The sequence below is a fragment of the Fusarium flagelliforme genome (assembly GCF_020744385.1).
Source record: "Fusarium flagelliforme strain FIESC 12 MPI-CAGE-AA-0113 chromosome Unknown B0J16scaffold_7, whole genome shotgun sequence".
NCBI lineage: Eukaryota > Fungi > Ascomycota > Sordariomycetes > Hypocreales > Nectriaceae > Fusarium > Fusarium flagelliforme.
This window is the reverse complement of record NW_025763509.1, coordinates 1,058,272-1,074,461: the sequence shown is the minus strand read 5'-3', so window position 1 is coordinate 1,074,461 and position 16,190 is coordinate 1,058,272. Positions and strand designations below refer to the sequence as shown.

General features: G+C 48.2%; 5 protein-coding genes across 5 annotated transcripts; 1 reads left to right on the top strand and 4 right to left on the bottom strand.

Moving 5' to 3' along the window:
- Positions 1 to 446: 446 nt before the first annotated feature.
- B0J16DRAFT_274526 (major facilitator superfamily domain-containing protein) lies at positions 447 to 2,356 on the bottom strand (the record flags this gene model as incomplete). The annotated part of the gene is made up of 7 exons (XM_046123672.1): positions 447 to 745; positions 797 to 1,181; positions 1,231 to 1,584; positions 1,655 to 1,853; positions 1,905 to 2,034; positions 2,093 to 2,149; positions 2,200 to 2,356. 7 exons carry the CDS (start codon positions 2,354 to 2,356, stop codon positions 447 to 449), a joined length of 1,581 nt encoding a protein of 526 aa, XP_045978856.1.
- A 708-nt stretch (positions 2,357 to 3,064) lies between these two features.
- B0J16DRAFT_404218 (uncharacterized protein) lies at positions 3,065 to 4,429 on the bottom strand (the record flags this gene model as incomplete). The annotated part of the gene is made up of 4 exons (XM_046132776.1): positions 3,065 to 3,291; positions 3,341 to 3,487; positions 3,534 to 3,809; positions 3,948 to 4,429. 4 exons carry the CDS (start codon positions 4,427 to 4,429, stop codon positions 3,156 to 3,158), a joined length of 1,041 nt encoding a protein of 346 aa, XP_045978855.1. The 3' UTR covers positions 3,065 to 3,155.
- Positions 4,430 to 5,275: 846 nt separating this feature from the next.
- B0J16DRAFT_418009 (Alpha/Beta hydrolase protein) lies at positions 5,276 to 7,089 on the top strand (the record flags this gene model as incomplete). Its single annotated transcript, XM_046133728.1, has 2 exons — positions 5,276 to 6,247; positions 6,301 to 7,089. 2 exons carry the CDS (start codon positions 5,276 to 5,278, stop codon positions 7,087 to 7,089), a joined length of 1,761 nt encoding a protein of 586 aa, XP_045978854.1.
- A 1-nt stretch (position 7,090) lies between these two features.
- On the bottom strand, positions 7,091 to 8,025 carry B0J16DRAFT_375357 (class I glutamine amidotransferase-like protein). The gene is made up of 2 exons (XM_046130685.1): positions 7,549 to 8,025; positions 7,091 to 7,497 (listed from the first exon to the last, which is right to left on the bottom strand). Exons 1-2 carry the CDS (start codon positions 7,966 to 7,968, stop codon positions 7,285 to 7,287), a joined length of 633 nt encoding a protein of 210 aa, XP_045978853.1. The 5' UTR covers positions 7,969 to 8,025; the 3' UTR covers positions 7,091 to 7,284.
- A 171-nt stretch (positions 8,026 to 8,196) lies between these two features.
- On the bottom strand, positions 8,197 to 15,438 carry B0J16DRAFT_182731 (Pyoverdine/dityrosine biosynthesis protein-domain-containing protein). Its single transcript, XM_046122649.1, has 21 exons — positions 14,780 to 15,438; positions 14,347 to 14,729; positions 13,513 to 14,288; positions 13,251 to 13,455; positions 13,166 to 13,201; positions 13,034 to 13,102; positions 12,893 to 12,957; positions 12,679 to 12,838; positions 12,283 to 12,626; positions 11,942 to 12,185; positions 11,814 to 11,895; positions 11,574 to 11,764; positions 11,279 to 11,386; positions 11,184 to 11,222; positions 10,954 to 11,129; positions 10,549 to 10,900; positions 10,186 to 10,498; positions 9,924 to 10,016; positions 9,335 to 9,864; positions 8,817 to 9,280; positions 8,197 to 8,767 (listed from the first exon to the last, which is right to left on the bottom strand). Exons 1-21 carry the CDS (start codon positions 15,225 to 15,227, stop codon positions 8,290 to 8,292), a joined length of 5,556 nt encoding a protein of 1,851 aa, XP_045978852.1. The 5' UTR covers positions 15,228 to 15,438; the 3' UTR covers positions 8,197 to 8,289.
- Between the last annotated feature and the right edge of the window lie 752 nt (positions 15,439 to 16,190).

Genomic DNA, 16,190 nt, shown 5'->3' with positions numbered 1-16,190 from the left:
ATTGGATATTGGGGATTGGCATGAGTTTACAATGATATGAGTCTACATTATCTTTGTAATGCTTCAGGTGTTTGAAAAACGTATAAAATAATGTTCAGTTCTGGTCGAGCTATGTATTGCAGGTGAAAGAAATCCTCTCAATCAACTATTGGCATTAGTAACCTTTTCGTAAAGTTAGGCAAAAGTTAGACTCAGCCTTTAGGCACTTTGACTTCTTTATCCTAAAGATTAGATGTTACGGTGCCTTTCATACTCTAAACAAAGGCAGTATTCTCAAGGAGCTCCCGGAAAAAGTCAGCTCCGGAAACGTGTATTAGAGCGAAAGGAAAGAGAGATCTCGAGCAACAACAAATTTCCATTCAAACCAACTATCAAGCTCATACAGTCATAAAGCTATTCTAACAAGAAAGCAACATCCCACGTGGTTATGTAATATTTCTGGGTTGTTACTCGTTCTTGGCCTTGTCCACAGCCCATCGGGTTGTGAACTGGCGAATCTTCTTACCCCAGATGAAGATAAAGATACCGATGACACCAAAAGCTCCTGTGAGACCTCCAAAGACTGCAAAAGCTCCGTCGTAGCCGTTTCTGTCAATGAAGGGGGAGATGCCGTAGGAAACGCCGAACGACATAACGCCGCGCATGGCGCAGATGATGACAAGCAGAGGACCAGCGCGCTGAGGATAACTATCCAAAAGATATGTAATAGCGACGATATTAGCTCCAACAAAGGCGAAATAATAAGCTGGAAAACGTTAGAAAACTGTTAGAATGAAGAGAGTGTTTGGTAACATACCAGCGACGGCCCAGACGAAGACAAACCAGTGGTAGTTCTCGGGATGGGCTGCTCCGAGACCGTACAAGACAGCGGTAAAGACACCGACGACAATAGGGAAGGCAAGAGGAATGATGCGAACCTCAGGCTCGTGGATGCCGTTTCGACGGTTGGCAAACCACTTGATGAGCAGATCAGAGCCATAGCCGAAGCAGGGAAGGGCGACCAAAGATGTCACGATTTGACCAGCGTTGACATAACTAGCTGAAGACTGGGGCCAGTTGTAGGGCGGGCTTGTAACGATGTGACCGTATGTGGTACCAATGGCGATGTTGACACCAAGGGTGAGACCGTTGAGAAGTAGGGCCCACAGGACGTTGGGGAAGAGCATGAGACTAAAGGTTTGCTAGCAAGGGTTAGTAAGGTCGAGACTGAAATGGACATGAGTAGTTTACAGTAAAGATCTCCACCACCTTGTTCCATTCAGGCTCGCCGACCCAGAGTCGCATGTCAGATCGCCAGGTACGGGGAGCAAAGTTGATGTAGTCAAGTTCCGGGCGCTCGGTGCAGACAATAACAGTAGCCTCATCGTCTGAGCTACCACCAGCTTGGTAGGATGCATTGGATCTCGGGTACTTGGTCTCAGGGACGAAAAAGATGGTGAAAACCAAGCAGACTCCTGAGAGAATGGCACCGAGGCCGTACCACCACCCGGGGGTAATTGCTTCGGCGATGGGACCGGCAAAGATGGTAAAGACAGCTGTGGCGATGGTCTGGATGGTTTGTTGGATCATCATGCAGCGACCTCGCTCGTGGAGGAAGAAGATTTCCTGTTTCTTGTTAGATATGCCTTGGACGCGTACCATTGAATGTATTTACCTGAGTGATCATGGGAACAAGAGCCTCGCTTTGACCAGCAGATAGTCCAAGAATAACACGTCCTGCGAGATGCCACTCGTAGTTGGAGGCACCAGCACACAAGCCAGCGCTCATGATCATGATGATTGTAGCTCCGATGAGAACGATTCGTCGACCGACCGCGATTCCGAGTGGCATACCGATGAGGTTTCCGATGCCCCTATGAGGTTGTTAGTCATGTCACTGGTTTTGCGCTGATGGTTGAGCTTACATGAAGAGGGTGGGATAAGTCATCAGATGCGTGATGTCAGCATAACCCTTACCAGCAGCCTCATAGGCTGGAATGTAGAAGCCCAGAAGACCTCCAAATCCTGACACGAGGGCAAGACCAATTGTCGAGACTTTTGTTGCGTCAGTCTCAATCCCTGACGAGACGAGTTTCAGTAGGGTTGTACTCACAAAGCGAGATGATAATGAGGACAACAGCCTTTTGCCACATCTTCATGTTCAGGGGATCTTATGGAGTCAGCACTTTAATCAGATCTCAAACAGGGACGGAATCCTACCTCTCGGATCTGCTGTGGGCGTTGGAATGAAGACAGTCTTGCCCTCAGTGAGTTTGACTGTGCCGCTGATCTCGACCTTGGACTTGGAGACCTGGATCACATCCAGAGAATCCCTTTCGAGATGCTCGACATGATTGATGTCGGTCTTTGTGTCCATGATGTCGGAATTGATGCTGTGAGTGTCTGAGTGTTGAAGAGGTTTGCTTGCTGATGAAGCTGAGGAAAAGATTCGCCAAAACGACGCCATTGCGAGGGCTTTATAGATAATTGACAGACGGAGCCAAGAGATAACGAGAGGAAGGGGAAAGAGAAAGACGACAAGGAGGTGTGATTGTCCTTCGCTGGACAAAGCTTGGCCCTTGGCTTAGTGCAGTCCCCCGCAAAACCTTGTTTCCCCGCATGAGGACCACATCCCGAAGTCTTGGGTGTCTTTGCGTAGATGAAGCTGGTTAGACCCATCACGAACCGAGATCCGCCACCCTAGAATCTGCCCCGGATTATACCCCGGATTCTGACTGCTGAACCGAACCGAGTCTCGACCCTTACTGTGGCTTTCCACTAAACAACCCCCATGCCAAGTTTCTGGGCTTGCGCGGCCTATCACGAGATATCAATTGGAAAAGGAAAAGATATTGCTGATATGCACGTTTATGCATGGTAATATGCAATTGTAGTCTAAACTGACGTCGAGATAACACAACTCCAGGATTTTGCCAACAGCCAGGGAGAACGTATTGTTTAGCGATTATCCTAAGATTGATCATGATCATCCAAGGCCTACTCTACTGACTGTCTTCGTCTTATCCAGTGTCGGACCAGAAATACATCAAGCAAAGTAGAGACCATAGAGTAAGATGAATTTCGTGTGTATTGTAAATGACTATAATACTGAATAAGATCTTTTTATGATCTAAACTATCGATGCGCATCTAAATCAAATTCCTGTACCCGTTTCCTTACTCGTCATAAGACTTGACACCAGCCAATCTCAAGATTTGATCCGTCACCTCAGGCTTCTCAAATGGCTCTGTGCGGTACTTGGGGCAAATCTCTCCATTTCTCATTGGCTTCTCCTGCGCGATACGGATGTTGCTGGAAAACAGTTAGCAATGTCAAATCATAAGAGATACGAGTCACTTACCAGTGAGGCCAGTGAGTAGTGCCGGTGTATGTCTCAAAGCAGTAAGCCTTGGCCTTGAGGGCCTCCTCTGTGGCAAACTTCCTTGGCGTCATGCAGACATACTGGACGTGGCGGATCTGCTCGCCTTCGGGGAAGCGGGCGTAGTGCCTTGATCTGTCAGTTCTAGGCCATGTAACGGCGTTGGGAGACTCACATCGTGCGACTGTCCCACAAAACAAGATCACCAGGGTCCATGTTGACCTTGTACATCTCACAGCCTCTTTCCTCAAACCACTTGACGTCCTTCTCACTGAAAATGAACAAGTCCATGTACTTGATCTCAGGAGGTGGGGCGTCCTCGTGGTCTGCAGATTCGCGCTTGTGAGCGAAGAACTCGTTGAACAGCTTGGATGAGCCCTTCATGAGCATTAATCCGCCATCCTTTTCTCCGTTAGGGGCGAAGTTAATGAGTCCTTGAACTGCTTGCATTCTGTTTTGGTGTTAGTTGAGGTTCAGATCGAAATTGGGTGGGGGTGTTGGTGGTGCGGCCATGTCTCCCGTCCCGCGCATCAAAACACCACGCAGATGCATCGCAACACCACGAATAAGAAAGAAATAAAATACTCGCCCCTTCCGTTCTGGGTTCTGATCGCAGTGAGGCCAGGGGCTCCAAGCGATGTCCTTTCGGTTCGGCATGGAGACGTTGAGGCCGTCGAAGGAGCAGAGAAGTTCGTTTGTGCCCCAGAGCTTCTCGAAGACCTCAACCACCTTGGGCTCGGTTCGCGCCTCCCAGGCCATCTTCTCATGGGTAGCACCGTATCCGTAGTACATACCACCCTTGAAACTGACAGGGAGGTGCTCAGCAGTAAAAGTGCGAGGATCTTTCTCATCAAAGCCAAGTTCGAACTTCTTCAACCACTCAATCTGCTTATCGCAGTAGTACTGGGCTTTTTCAGGGCTGATAACATTCTTGATAAGAACGCAACCATTCTTGTGGAATTCGTCTCGCCAATCGCCGTAAACGACGTTGGGGTCAAACTCAACCAAGTCCTTGGTCTCGAATTGAGCAGCCACCGTTTGAGTGGGCTCAACTGTGGTTGTTGTAGACATATTGAGAAAATATGAGATGAGTTTAGAGTAGTTTAGAGTAGTTTAGATGAGTTCAAAGAAATTTAGAGAAGTTTAGAAGATGATTGTCAGTGCTGTGTTGAGTGTTGATGATGAGAAGCTAAGAAGACATTGAGGCTGAAGCTAGTTATATTTCTGATCCGGACACCAAAATGAGGAGTTACGGGGCAGAAAGAGCCCTAATCGGCTCGGAGTCAGATCTTGGTGGTTGAAAAGGCGAGATTCCAGCATTTCTTCGGTTCGGCTGGTTACGGTTCGGTCCGGACTCCAAGTGCCTCCTCTTCTAGTCGGATAATGTCTCAAGTGATCCTAGCAAAAAGCGTAAACTGAGGCGGCGCTATTGGAATTGGTACGGAGCATCAATCAAATGATAATGAGAGAGCCAATTGAAACGAATCAATTTGGAATTGGGTTCCCACTTTGCTAATGCATGATCAGAACGCATTGCAGTTCCGCGATCGCTTCCCCTCATCTTGATCCTACCCCAGATAGAACCCCGTGGGGAGGGGACTTTTAGCCCGAACCGACCCTGGACAAATGCGGGCAATTGTCACTCGGTAGGACTTTACAACTCCACACGAGTGAGTTTGTACGCGATAGCTATCGTTCGTCCGAGGAGCTTAAAGACAACTCCAATCTCTTGCCACAAACCAGCCAGTCAAGCTCATCAATTACCCCATCCACCAATTCGTTTAATTCAATTGATCAAGGACGATTTATTTTACTTGAAGCGAAAAGCCCCTCGACCTTCATCATCAACTCACAGGCGATTCGCCTTATCATCCCCTCCTCTTGTCATACTCTACCTACCTACCAAGATCAGCCATCATGCCAGCCCCTGTTCAAGTCGCCTTCAAGCCTTTAAATAAGCCTGAGGTCGGTGACAACGGCTATGTTGAACAGACAATTGGCAAGACAGAAGTCCTGAAGAAGGGTTCTGCACCCTTCAACGCCAGAACGTTGGACTCTGATATCCGTATCGACCACGATGTGGAGATTGTCGTTCGCGATGGCTGCCGTCTTTACGTGGACGTCTACAGACCTGCTACAGACCAAGAGAAGGTGCCTGTTATCGTCTCTTGGTCTCCCTACGGAAAGAAGTACTCGGCCATTGACATGATCTTCAATGTCTGTGTCTGGGCCTGCTGCTTGACCAAGGAAGATGTCAGTGGTTTGGAGAAATTCGAGGGTCTGGACCCTGCTTGGTGGGTGAACCAAGGCTATGCTATTGCCCATGTTGATGCACGAGGTGCTGGAAACAGTGATGGCGATGCGGTCTGCATGGGTTCCCAGGAAGCAGAGGATGCTCACGATGTTATTGAGGCCCTGGCCAAACTTGATTGGTGTAACGGCAATGTGGGTATGGCCGGCAACTCATATCTGGCAATTATGCAATGGCAAGCTGCTGCTCAGAACCCACCATCACTCAAGGCTATTGCACCCTGGGAGGGTTCCGGAGATATCTTCAGGGAGCAGTTCTGTCGTGGAGGCAATTTTTCCATGAGTAATTTCGATCTTATAACCACACTGGTCATCAAGGGTCAGAACGGCGTGGAGGACTTCGCGGAGATGTATCGTCGAAGTCCCTTAGCTAACGCTTACTGGAACGACAAGCGTGTCGACTTCAGCAAGATCAACATCCCTACCTTTATTACCGGCTCTGACCTGAGTCAGATTCACACTATGGGTGCAGTGAGAGGGTGGATGGAGCTAGCCAGTGAGAAGAAATGGTTAAGGTGGTGTGGACATCAAGAGTGGTTTGAGCTGTACGGCGTCAAGGAAAGCTATCCTGAGCTCAAGGTATGTAATTAGAAGACGATGGAAAACAACGCGCATGGCTAACAATTCTGCAGAAATTCTTTGACAAGTACCTGAAGGGTATTGACAACGACTGGGAAGACACACCTCGAGTCCGCTGGACAACACTACAGTTCGACGAAGGAAAGGTCAAGAGTAACATTGAGCTTCCTGACTTCCCAGTCCCCAACACCGATTATCGTTCTTTCTACTTGGGAGATAGCGCCCTACTTGACTCCGCGCCGTCTTCTGGTGTTTCAACATACAACTCCGAGGATCGTTGGTCCATTGCCAAGTTCAAGTACACATTCGAGAAGCACACACGGATCATTGGAATGCCAAAGGCAGAACTCTACATGAGCTGTGATGACGACGATGATATGGTTGTTTTCTGTCAAGTGCGTAAGCTCGACAAGTCCGGCAAGGAACTGAGCCATCTTCAATTTCCAATCGAAAAGACACCTGTGAAGGCCATCTCTGAAATGGCCGAGAAGGAAAAACAGAGTCTTACGCTACATAACGGAGCCATGGGTATTCTGCGAGCCTCTCAACGGAAGATCGATGCCAAGAAGTCTATTCATCCTCAGTTCCCCTTCCACCCTCATGATGAAGTGCAGAAGATCCCCAAGGGTGAGATTGTCAAGCTTGAGATCGGTATTTGGTGCATGGGTGTGGACTACGAGGCTGGCGAGAGTCTACAATTGGATATTCTGGGACAATACCCTGGATTTAACGAGGTTGCTGCGTTTTCCAAGCCAAGACCAGACCACGAGAAGAACAAGGGCCAACACAAGATTCATCACGGCGGAGATTACCCCAGCAGGCTTATCCTGCCTATTGTTTAAACTTTTAATGAATAGATTCTGGTAGCAATAGAATTCGGTCCAGAAAGCAAATGAGTCCTCCAAGGTTTAGGCTACTATATCTAAGCTATCGTAAAGTGACCAAACTATTTCGTCTCTTAGGCTTTTAGGGACTAATTCTTCTGACACCCTGAGAGATGTTGAGTCAAAATAGACTTTGATAGCCATAGAATTGATTTAAACAGCAAATGGATCTTCGTTAGGATCAGTGTTGCGTACATACTCAGATCCCTTAGCTGTATCGTCTGCAACGTCTTGTCCATACTGATCAGCGATAAATGCATAGGTCATATCAATGCCAGCTGAAATGCCCGAGGCTGTCCAGATATTTCCATCTACCACCCATCTAGCCTTTCTTGCCCACTTAACATTGATACCTTGGGTTAGGACCTGGGCATGTTAGTGACGAGGCTCGAGCGCGTTGTAAACGACACTACTTACCCAATCGAAGGCTAGCTTGTTGCTGGTAGCGTTCTTGCCATCAAGAAGTCCTGTCTGAGCCACAATTACACTTCCCGTGCAGACAGTCAAGAGATAGCTTAGCTTCGGGTATCTCTCTTTAACAAACTTGCGCACTCGCTCGGTATTCTTCGGATCCCTGGCACCAAAGCCGCCCGGCACAATCAGAACCTCGATATCCTCCGGAGCAGTGTCATATGTATGAGTTGGGACAACACTCTGCCCAATACAAGCGGAAATGCCCTCTGACTGAGTTGAGACTGGTTCAAGCGAAGTGTGAAGAAGCGAGAGTTCAAAATGCTGTCGTCTGGATGTCCAGTTCAGGGTGTCGAGAGGTCCGAAAACATCGAGAGCTTGAAAGCCCGGGAACAATGCGACGGCATATTTCGTAGGAGGAGACATTTTGGTTTGCGATTGAGAGCTTCGATATGTGTTCGTGAGATGAGTCTTATATCGTGGCTTGTTAGTGAGGGGTAGCGCTGTAACACGGTTGTTGCGCCGGATTTGTCAGCATACGAATGAGCCAAGGCCGAACACGGCTCTCAGCTTTAGAGTCATAAATAAAATTACTTAGAGCAGATAAATAAAGTAACCAAATTATTTCGTTTCTTATGAGTCACAATCAAGCTTCGGAGAGGGGATGTTGCAGTGAACTAATCTGACTCAACTACAATGGGTTCTCATATTTAACAATCTCAGTAGATATCTATAGTCTGGACCCTCTCATTTTGCACCAGTATCCTTGAGTTCAACCTCCGATATCATTTTACCTGTGTCCTTCTTCCTCGCGCTCATCTCGCCCTTTGGCACTTTGGTGAGCCAAAACAACAAAGGTGCTGCCGCCATATTGAAGATAATGTAGACCCAGAAGATGCCAAAATTCCTCCAACGATCATCATAATCTGCACTGACTGTCTCTAAAAAGATATTGGTATCGTTGCCGCTACAGAATACACATTCAGAAGTTGATCCCATACTATCTGGCGTAAGATAACCGTCAAAGGCCTCTATGTATGGTGCCAGGTAGGCCGAACAGTTCATGGTTGGCGGTGGGGAGAAATGCAGGTATTCTTCAGTAGAACAAGAGATGTGTGAGTTGCCGAGACCAACAGAGAGAACGCCAGAGAAGAAGTAAGTAAAAGGCGATACTCTGTACATGAAGATCCAGAAGCCAGGCATAGCTTCAGGCGACACGAGAACTCTGTGTTATTGTCAGTATCTGATCCAGCAGCCTGGGTTACAGTACTTACCCGCAGAAAATAAGAGATAGAGAGTGCAGTAAGTTGGTCAAGTTGCCAGCTGCTTCAGCATTTCCTACAGCAGACAAGACCATATTCGTAAAGGTTCCTGCGAAATTCATGAATGCCAGGATGAACAAAAACATGAGCGCTTCTCTCTCGGGTCCCTCGTTTGCTTCCAGGGCATTGTGCCGAAGTCCAATCGGGTAATACCAGGATAGGAAGATGAGGATTGCTGATAGAGAGTTCCAAGGGATCTCAACAAGTAGGTTGGAGAGCACGAACACCTGCCATGAATATGTCTTGGATGGGCTTTCACGAGACTGGTACAGAGCCCGCTGCGCATCGTAGTGTGGCATGATTTGCGAGCAGACATTGGTGAAAATGACAAGAAGCATGAAAATGGCATACATCTGGTTCTGTAGCCCGTGAAGTGAATTAGGTAGCTGCCAGAAGGAGAAGCCAATGAATAGTGCCTGGTTAGATTAGTGGTCAATGCCCAAAAGCATAGTGGGGGGGAAGAGACTCACGCTGAAAAGACAAAGTGCAACCTTGGAGTAGAGGTAGGAAGGTGTACGCCAGTATTGCTGGAACACTCGCTTCAGCACAACAAAGAGTTGTGTTACGAATGGTGCTGCAAACGGGCGCAATGAATCCACGTCGCTTGATCCTGTGACAGGAATGGCAAGCTGCGAAAGCTCCATCTTCTTCATGGCGAGCTCAGCTTTCACTGCCTCTCGCTCCAGGGAGTCGTTCCAAACAGAAGGCCAGTCTTGTTCACTACCAGAACCAGTGATCTCAAGCATCCACTCTGCTGGGTTCTCGTCTTCACCACAAGGGCGCGCTCCATTGCGCTCAAAGTAGCCCGTCATGATCTTGGAGGAAGGACCAATGTCACCAAAGTACATTGTCTTACCACCCATGGCCAGGAAGAGGAGACGGTCAAATGATTGGAAAAGATGGGCTGATGGTTGGTGGATTGTGCAAAGGATAGCTTGGCCATTGTCTGCCAGCCTTCGAAGGAGTTGGCATATGGACCATGCTGTCTGGCTATCGAGCCCTGGGTGGTTTCAACGAGTCAGTGCCTGCCTGGCCATAGAAGATTGATTGGAGACTTACCTGAAGTGGGTTCGTCGAGAAACAGAAGTAGTGCAGGTTTCGCTGCAAGCTCGACGCCGATAGTTAAGCGCTTTCTCTGTTCAATGTTCAGACCTGGCAAAGTCAGCATGTAGGTCAATTGACTGCGGTTGGAAAATGATCCTCTAAGCTTATGAGAAGAACAAGGTAGATAGTCTAAAACTTAGCTAAAGCTAGTATAAGATATGCAAATTATTTCGTCTCTTATGCTTTGGGGATCAACCTTTCCTTATACGTTACTCGCCTTCGCCCGGGACTCCAACGATAGCATCAGCATAGGAATGCATCTCGAGAGTATCGATGACCTGTTCCACGTACTGAAGCTTCTCCTTGCGCGGAGTAGCTCGCGGCTGTCGAAGAAGTGCACTAAATGTCAGTGCTTCCCGAACAGTGGTAGTGGAAAGGTGGAGATCCTGTTGTTGTACATATCCAGTCTTACGTTGGAACCCTGTGTCTCGAGGTCGGCCGTTGACGAGGAATTCCCCATCAACAACACCAACACTCGTGCGATTGGCTAACACATCGAGCAAAGTGGTTTTACCAGCGCCTGTGATGCCCTAGTACCTTCGTTAGTGTATATATTCCTCCTTGGCTATGGGGCACATACCATGAGTGCCGTCAATGTTCCAGGCTTGACCCAACCGTCCAACTGATGGAGTAGTCGTCGGGTTTCCTTCTTTACCTTGATGTCATATGTGACATCGCTCCACTGGAATACCGCGGTCTGCTTCTCGAGCCCGACAGGAGGACCGAGAGCTGTTTTCTCATTGGCGAGGATGCCCACGGAATTTTTACCGAAGGAAGCTGTTTCTTCATCGGACTTTGACTGAAGGTATGGCATGTTACTTCTCCGAAAGATCAAGACTTCACCCTTTGACTTCTTAGCGGAGATATACTCGGTAGCCACCAAGTAGACAGCACAGCCGAAGATCATCAAAGCAAGCATGATGCCAAAGTTTCTATCGATCACGGTCAGCGAAGCCCCCGCTGATGCCATGACGCAGCGACCCACCTCCACATATGGCTATGATGGTATCCAAAGTTCACTGAGAGGTACGCGTCTCCATCGACGACACTTGCACCTGCAGCGGCTCCAGTTGTTGCACAGATCCTCTCGACAGACGTGATGCCTTCGTAGCCAGGACCCTCTGGAACAAACCTCGAGCATTCTATGGTGCGATCATGAAACTGTTCGTCTCTGTCAGATTGGAAGATCCCCAGAATTGTGACGCAGAATCTCACCTCATTGATCATCAAAGCCTCGAATGCGTAGGCAACGGGCTGGGCAATGTTAGCATCCACATGGGGCTTGGCAAGTGTTCTTAAAAACTGCTCACATTAAGATAATTCAGCCATCTGAACCAGGGAACCATGTCCTTGATGGGGATTGAGAAGCCGGTGTAAATGGCCAAGGCGAGACAAAAGAGGGAAGCAGGAGCAAGGGCCTATCACTGTCAGTTTTGGTCTTACTGATTCATATCACAGAGGATATCCTCTAAACTCTTAGCCGATGAAACAAAACAGACTAATACTTAGTCTAAGCTGATCATAAATTGACTGGATAATCTCGTCGTTTATGCTCTCATAGGCCGAGCCTTCAATCACTCGCGCCAAGCTTGGGAGGATTCTTACCTCGGGGAGTGAACGAGACAGTGCACCTATGCAACGAAAGTACATGGACATTGTCAACGTGCAAGTGAAAGTGAATAGCAAGAAGACAAAGAAGTGACCAGGAGTACGTCGCAGGTTTGTCATGAAGTAAAGCACTAAGTTGAAAGTGAGAGATGTGAGGATTTTGTTCGGCAGGTCACAAATCATGGAGGCTTGAGGCTGTTAGCATCAGAAAGATGTCAATAATATGTGTGGACTTACCAACGGCTTCGGTAAACGGATGATAGAAGGCATAATTCTTGTGCTTCTCAACGATAGGTCTCTGCGCATATAGTGTCATGATCTGCTTGATGTGAGATGGGTCTATGATAACGATGGATTTCGCAAACCTCAAGTGCGCTGGCAAATGCTGCCAAAAGAATGCCAAAGAATAGCAACGCCCCACGACTGTAAAGTGAATCGGTGGTGTTTGGAAGGTTGTAGAAGATACTGCCAACCACAAGCGCCATGATCGCATTGAAAAGAGACCCAATGATCACAAGGGTCGCATTTGACCGCAAAGATTGGAATGCCCGTTGTACGCAGAGCGCGATTTGTTGCGGGATGGAGAGGACATAGGGTGACTTGATACGCCTGAGAGTATCGTTAGCCCTTCATACTTGAGACCTTCCTCTGTTGCCACCTTGACTGACTCATAGTAGCCTCGGATTTAGAAAAGGATTGAGCTTACTGTGATGATGCCTTGATAGCCTTGCGAAAACGCCTAAAAGCATCTAGTGAGGGCCCTCCGATAGGATACTGCTTGTTGAACACATCGATCTCCTGGAGCAAGACATTTCGTTCTTGGCTGCGCTTCCATACTGCTGCAAATTCATCTGGCGTAGAAGGAGCTTTGCCTTCAAAACCAGGCCGTACCCGTCGCTCCAACGGATTAGTGAGGGAAGTGAGAAAGTCAGCTGTTACCTGCCGCGGTGCACATTCGAAGCCTAGATTGACAAAGAAATCCTTGGCCGCGTGGATGTTTCCGAAGTAGATCTGACGTCCTTCGTAGAGTACCACAACCTTATCAAAGGTCTAAATTGACCGTCAGTACGAGAGATGGCTGGTCTGGGAGGGATACGCCTACATCGTAAATAGACTGTGAAGCTTGATAGACACTAACAAGGGCCGTTGCGCCAGTGAACTTTGTCGAAGTTCGCAGTGTTCGTACAAAGTCGAGAGCGGTCGCACTATCAAGACCGCGAGTACTGTTATCCCAGCATTGCAGGGTACTCCCTCCGATGGCACTGCCACTAGCATAAGTATGTGATGTCTTTGTAGTGATTCTGTATGGAACTTACACTTCAGCAATACTAACACGCTTACGTTCACCTCCAGAAACTCCCCGAATGAAGTCATTGCCGACCTATTTAGACGATGATTAGACGACAATTAGACCATAATTAGGCTAGCGGACTAAGAGTTAGGAAAATTGTACTTGCAATCGTGTCAACGGTATGACTCAAGCCAAAAGCCGCCATCACAACATCACGCAGATGTGTCACGTATGTCTAAGCCAACAACGTCAGCTTTACTACAACGAAGAGTGCTATGAAAATACTGGAATTGGATACCTTGCGAGTTATGTCATCTATAAGTGTACGGGGAGCCTTCGAACCATCAGTGAGTGAATCCAAGGAAAGCCGATCTTCTTCATACCCTTGCCCTGCCAGCAAATTCGAGAGTCTGTCCCACGGTCAACTGAGGAAAATGCGAGTCATTTTCTGCTTGGTAAATGCATTCCCCTCTGAAGTCCTTGTGCATAATATCCTGAGGAATACCTTGGTAATTCAGCTGCGATTCCTCCCCAATCTTGAAACCACTAGTCTCGCCAGAGATGGTCTTTAGGAATGTTGAGCAGCCACTGGGCGTCAAATCAGCATTCTGTCTTAACCACCAGTTAGTCCCGTTAGTCCTTTACCTTCCAGGTCGACCGAGGACTAGAAGCATTTCTCCGCTCTTAACTAAACCTTCAAAGTCCTTCAGAATCTGGATCTTGGCAGACTCGCCCTGGCTCATGAGCTTCTTGGCAAACTTGACTAGCTCCAAGGGATAATTGCCAAAGGTCTTTTGATAGTCGGTGGCCTCACCAACTCCGTGAGCGGAGAGGTCCTTGTAGGAGACACCAGCGACGCCGTGAGGGTATTTTTCGGGGTCACGAGATGTGATGCTCATAACAGCTTGCAACCACGCGGCGATGCTGAACTCGCTTGAGTGTGGGTCAAGGGCAGGATTGTCAGAGCCTGAGAAGGGGTTGAGGGGTTTGTTGTCTTGCTGCTTTAGCTCCCCAGAGATAGACTTGGCGAGGACCGTCAGGCGCTCTTCTTCTTCGCCCGTGAAGGGGGAGAGGATCGTAGACTTGACCTGTTCAGGCATAGTCTGAACCGCAACTTGTGGCATCTGAACAGGTTGAGCAGCCAATACCTCTTCGGTCTTGGTGTCGGTGATTGTCTCTTGGAAGTAACTGGGTCGGCCATTCTCGTGGACGACCTTCATGTTGGGATCCTTCAGGTACTCGCCCATGGGAGCACTGGTCCATTCGCCATTTGCCATGCGAGCAACACAGCAGTGCCAAGGCGTAGTGAAGCCAGTGTTGGTGTCGAGAAGACTCATGGAGATCTTGTGTTCTCCAGTGGAATGATGGATGGAGAGTCGCAGGTAGTTCGGGAAGCCATTCTTGACAGCACCTGCAAAAGCCTGAAGAGTATCGAGTTAGTCACCATGAATACTATTGGAAGTCGATGTCGAGACTTACATATCCTCGGATGAGCATCTGCTTAGCAAGATACCTCACATCCCTTCTGTACTCATTGGCACCACGACCATTCCCGACAGGGAAGATATGCTTGAGATCAGACTCCAGGAATCGGCGATAGCCAAGGTATGTCATCATGGTATCGGGGTTGTCTTTAATCTCTTGATCAATGTCGATGTCATCCTTACCGAACCGGTTGAGGAAGGCTCGGCGGAAATTAGTAGCATTGGCGACATAGGCAATCTCCTTCATGTCGGGAGGCATAGGGAAGTCAATCAAGTCCTTGATTCTGGAGAAACCGATGTACTCAAACTTGGCAGAAGACATCTTGCGGAGGGCTTGACCGTAGGCCCATGTGTCGCGGTCGGAGATACTCAACAAGTCTTGAGAATGTTAGGAGGCCTCTATGGGATAACTTCTAGTGACTACATACCGTTGTAGACGATACCATCGGAGATAATTATGCATTGCGCTCCAGGTGGGTAGATCTCTTTGATACGAGCACACATGGTGTTGAGGCGGCCAAGGGCAAGCTCTTCGGCCTTATCGGGTAGGATACCAAACACCTTGTAGGCCTTGTTTGCTGACTTGAAGGGGAAGGCAGGCAGGCACATGTCAACCCGACTCCCGGCGGTGACGAACTTGCTCACAACGGCCAAGAACTTAGGCCTTCCAGCCTCGAGTCTCTCCTTGCTATCATTGAACTTGTTCAAAGCATAATCAAAGATGACGTCCAGAATCTTAGACGAGATATCAGTGACAGAAGAGTCTACCTCGGTCTGTTCAGACACAGAACCATCTGCAGGAAGAGTTTCTGCTTGGGACGAATCAGAGGGCTCGACCACAGAGTCAGCAGCGACTAGTTTCGAAGGTACAGCCATTGTGTTTGTGTTGGTATGGAGAAAGTCGGATAAGGCGGGAAGATCTGCAGAAGAGAAAGAAAACAAATGGTTATGTGAAGATCACTGCAGGTGACACAGCAGCCGCAAGCGTTGAGATGTCTCAAAGAAGGTGAATGGCTTTGTGGATTGATTGCAGTGGAGTTTGGAGATCTTTTGAAGTTTAAATCAAAGTTCCGTCGTCGACCTGTTCTAAATAATCACCTCGAGTCTCGTGAATCACAGCGATGCCAAATACTCAGCCTGGCTTGTCAAACCTTCGCCTTATCTCCAAGCTTGGGGCGAAGCTCTGTTCAGGCCTCGAAATGATGAAATAATCTTAGCTAAGGAGAAAAGGATGAAAATAGTCACCGATGACACAACTTCGAAAGTGATAGCATTCAGGTCGATCAACAAGTAGGAGTTCACAGATGCGGCCAGTTGCTGGAAATTCTCATGAAGTGGGTGTAGAGGCGAGGAGTCAGAAACTCAAGATGACACAGGAGATGTTCATCCGGCAGCCGATTATTACATCCGGCTGAGGCTCCCGCTGTTACATGATGCTTAGAGATAGGGATGTGGTGGCTGCGTAACGTAACTTGCTCACCGAGTCTGGTCAATGTGCTCAAACTCAGCCGAGCTGAAGGATCATGTTGTACCTCTGTAGGCATTCTTTTCCTCAAGGTTGGCTCTGTGATAGACGGGATTTCCAGAACCAGAAGGTCCTATGTGAGAGATATTGAGGCAGTTTCCCTTGCGATTCTGGTGAGAGCCATGTCGAATAGTGGATACCCTGGACTAAACCCTTGTCTAAGAAGCAAAAGTCTCCGGGGCTAAATCATAAGATTTAGAATACTTAGGCAAATTATACGAGCCTAGATCACTTCTTGGGAAATTTCCCCGGATATCTTAGGCTTAGGAGCCGTTTTCTCTTTTTCCTTGCATTTACGCATGCTTCGTCACAAC

Bases quoted from the DNA above. Each gene is read 5' to 3' on its own strand.
- B0J16DRAFT_375357 (XM_046130685.1), bottom strand. From the start codon at position 7,968: ATGTCTCCTCCTACGAAATATGCCGTCGCATTGTTCCCGGGCTTTCAA. The intron at 7,498-7,548 runs GTAAGTAGTGTC...TAACATGCCCAG, and splicing joins ACAAGCTAGCCTTCGATTGG to GTCCTAACCCAAGGTATCAA.
- B0J16DRAFT_182731 (XM_046122649.1), bottom strand. From the start codon at position 15,227: ATGGCTGTACCTTCGAAACTAGTCGCTGCTGACTCTGTGGTCGAGCCC. The intron at 13,456-13,512 runs GTAAAGGACTAA...TTTGACGCCCAG, and splicing joins GTCCTCGGTCGACCTGGAAG to TGGCTGCTCAACATTCCTAA. The intron at 9,281-9,334 runs GTGAGTCTCTTC...TAATCTAACCAG, and splicing joins TTGCACTTTGTCTTTTCAGC to GCACTATTCATTGGCTTCTC.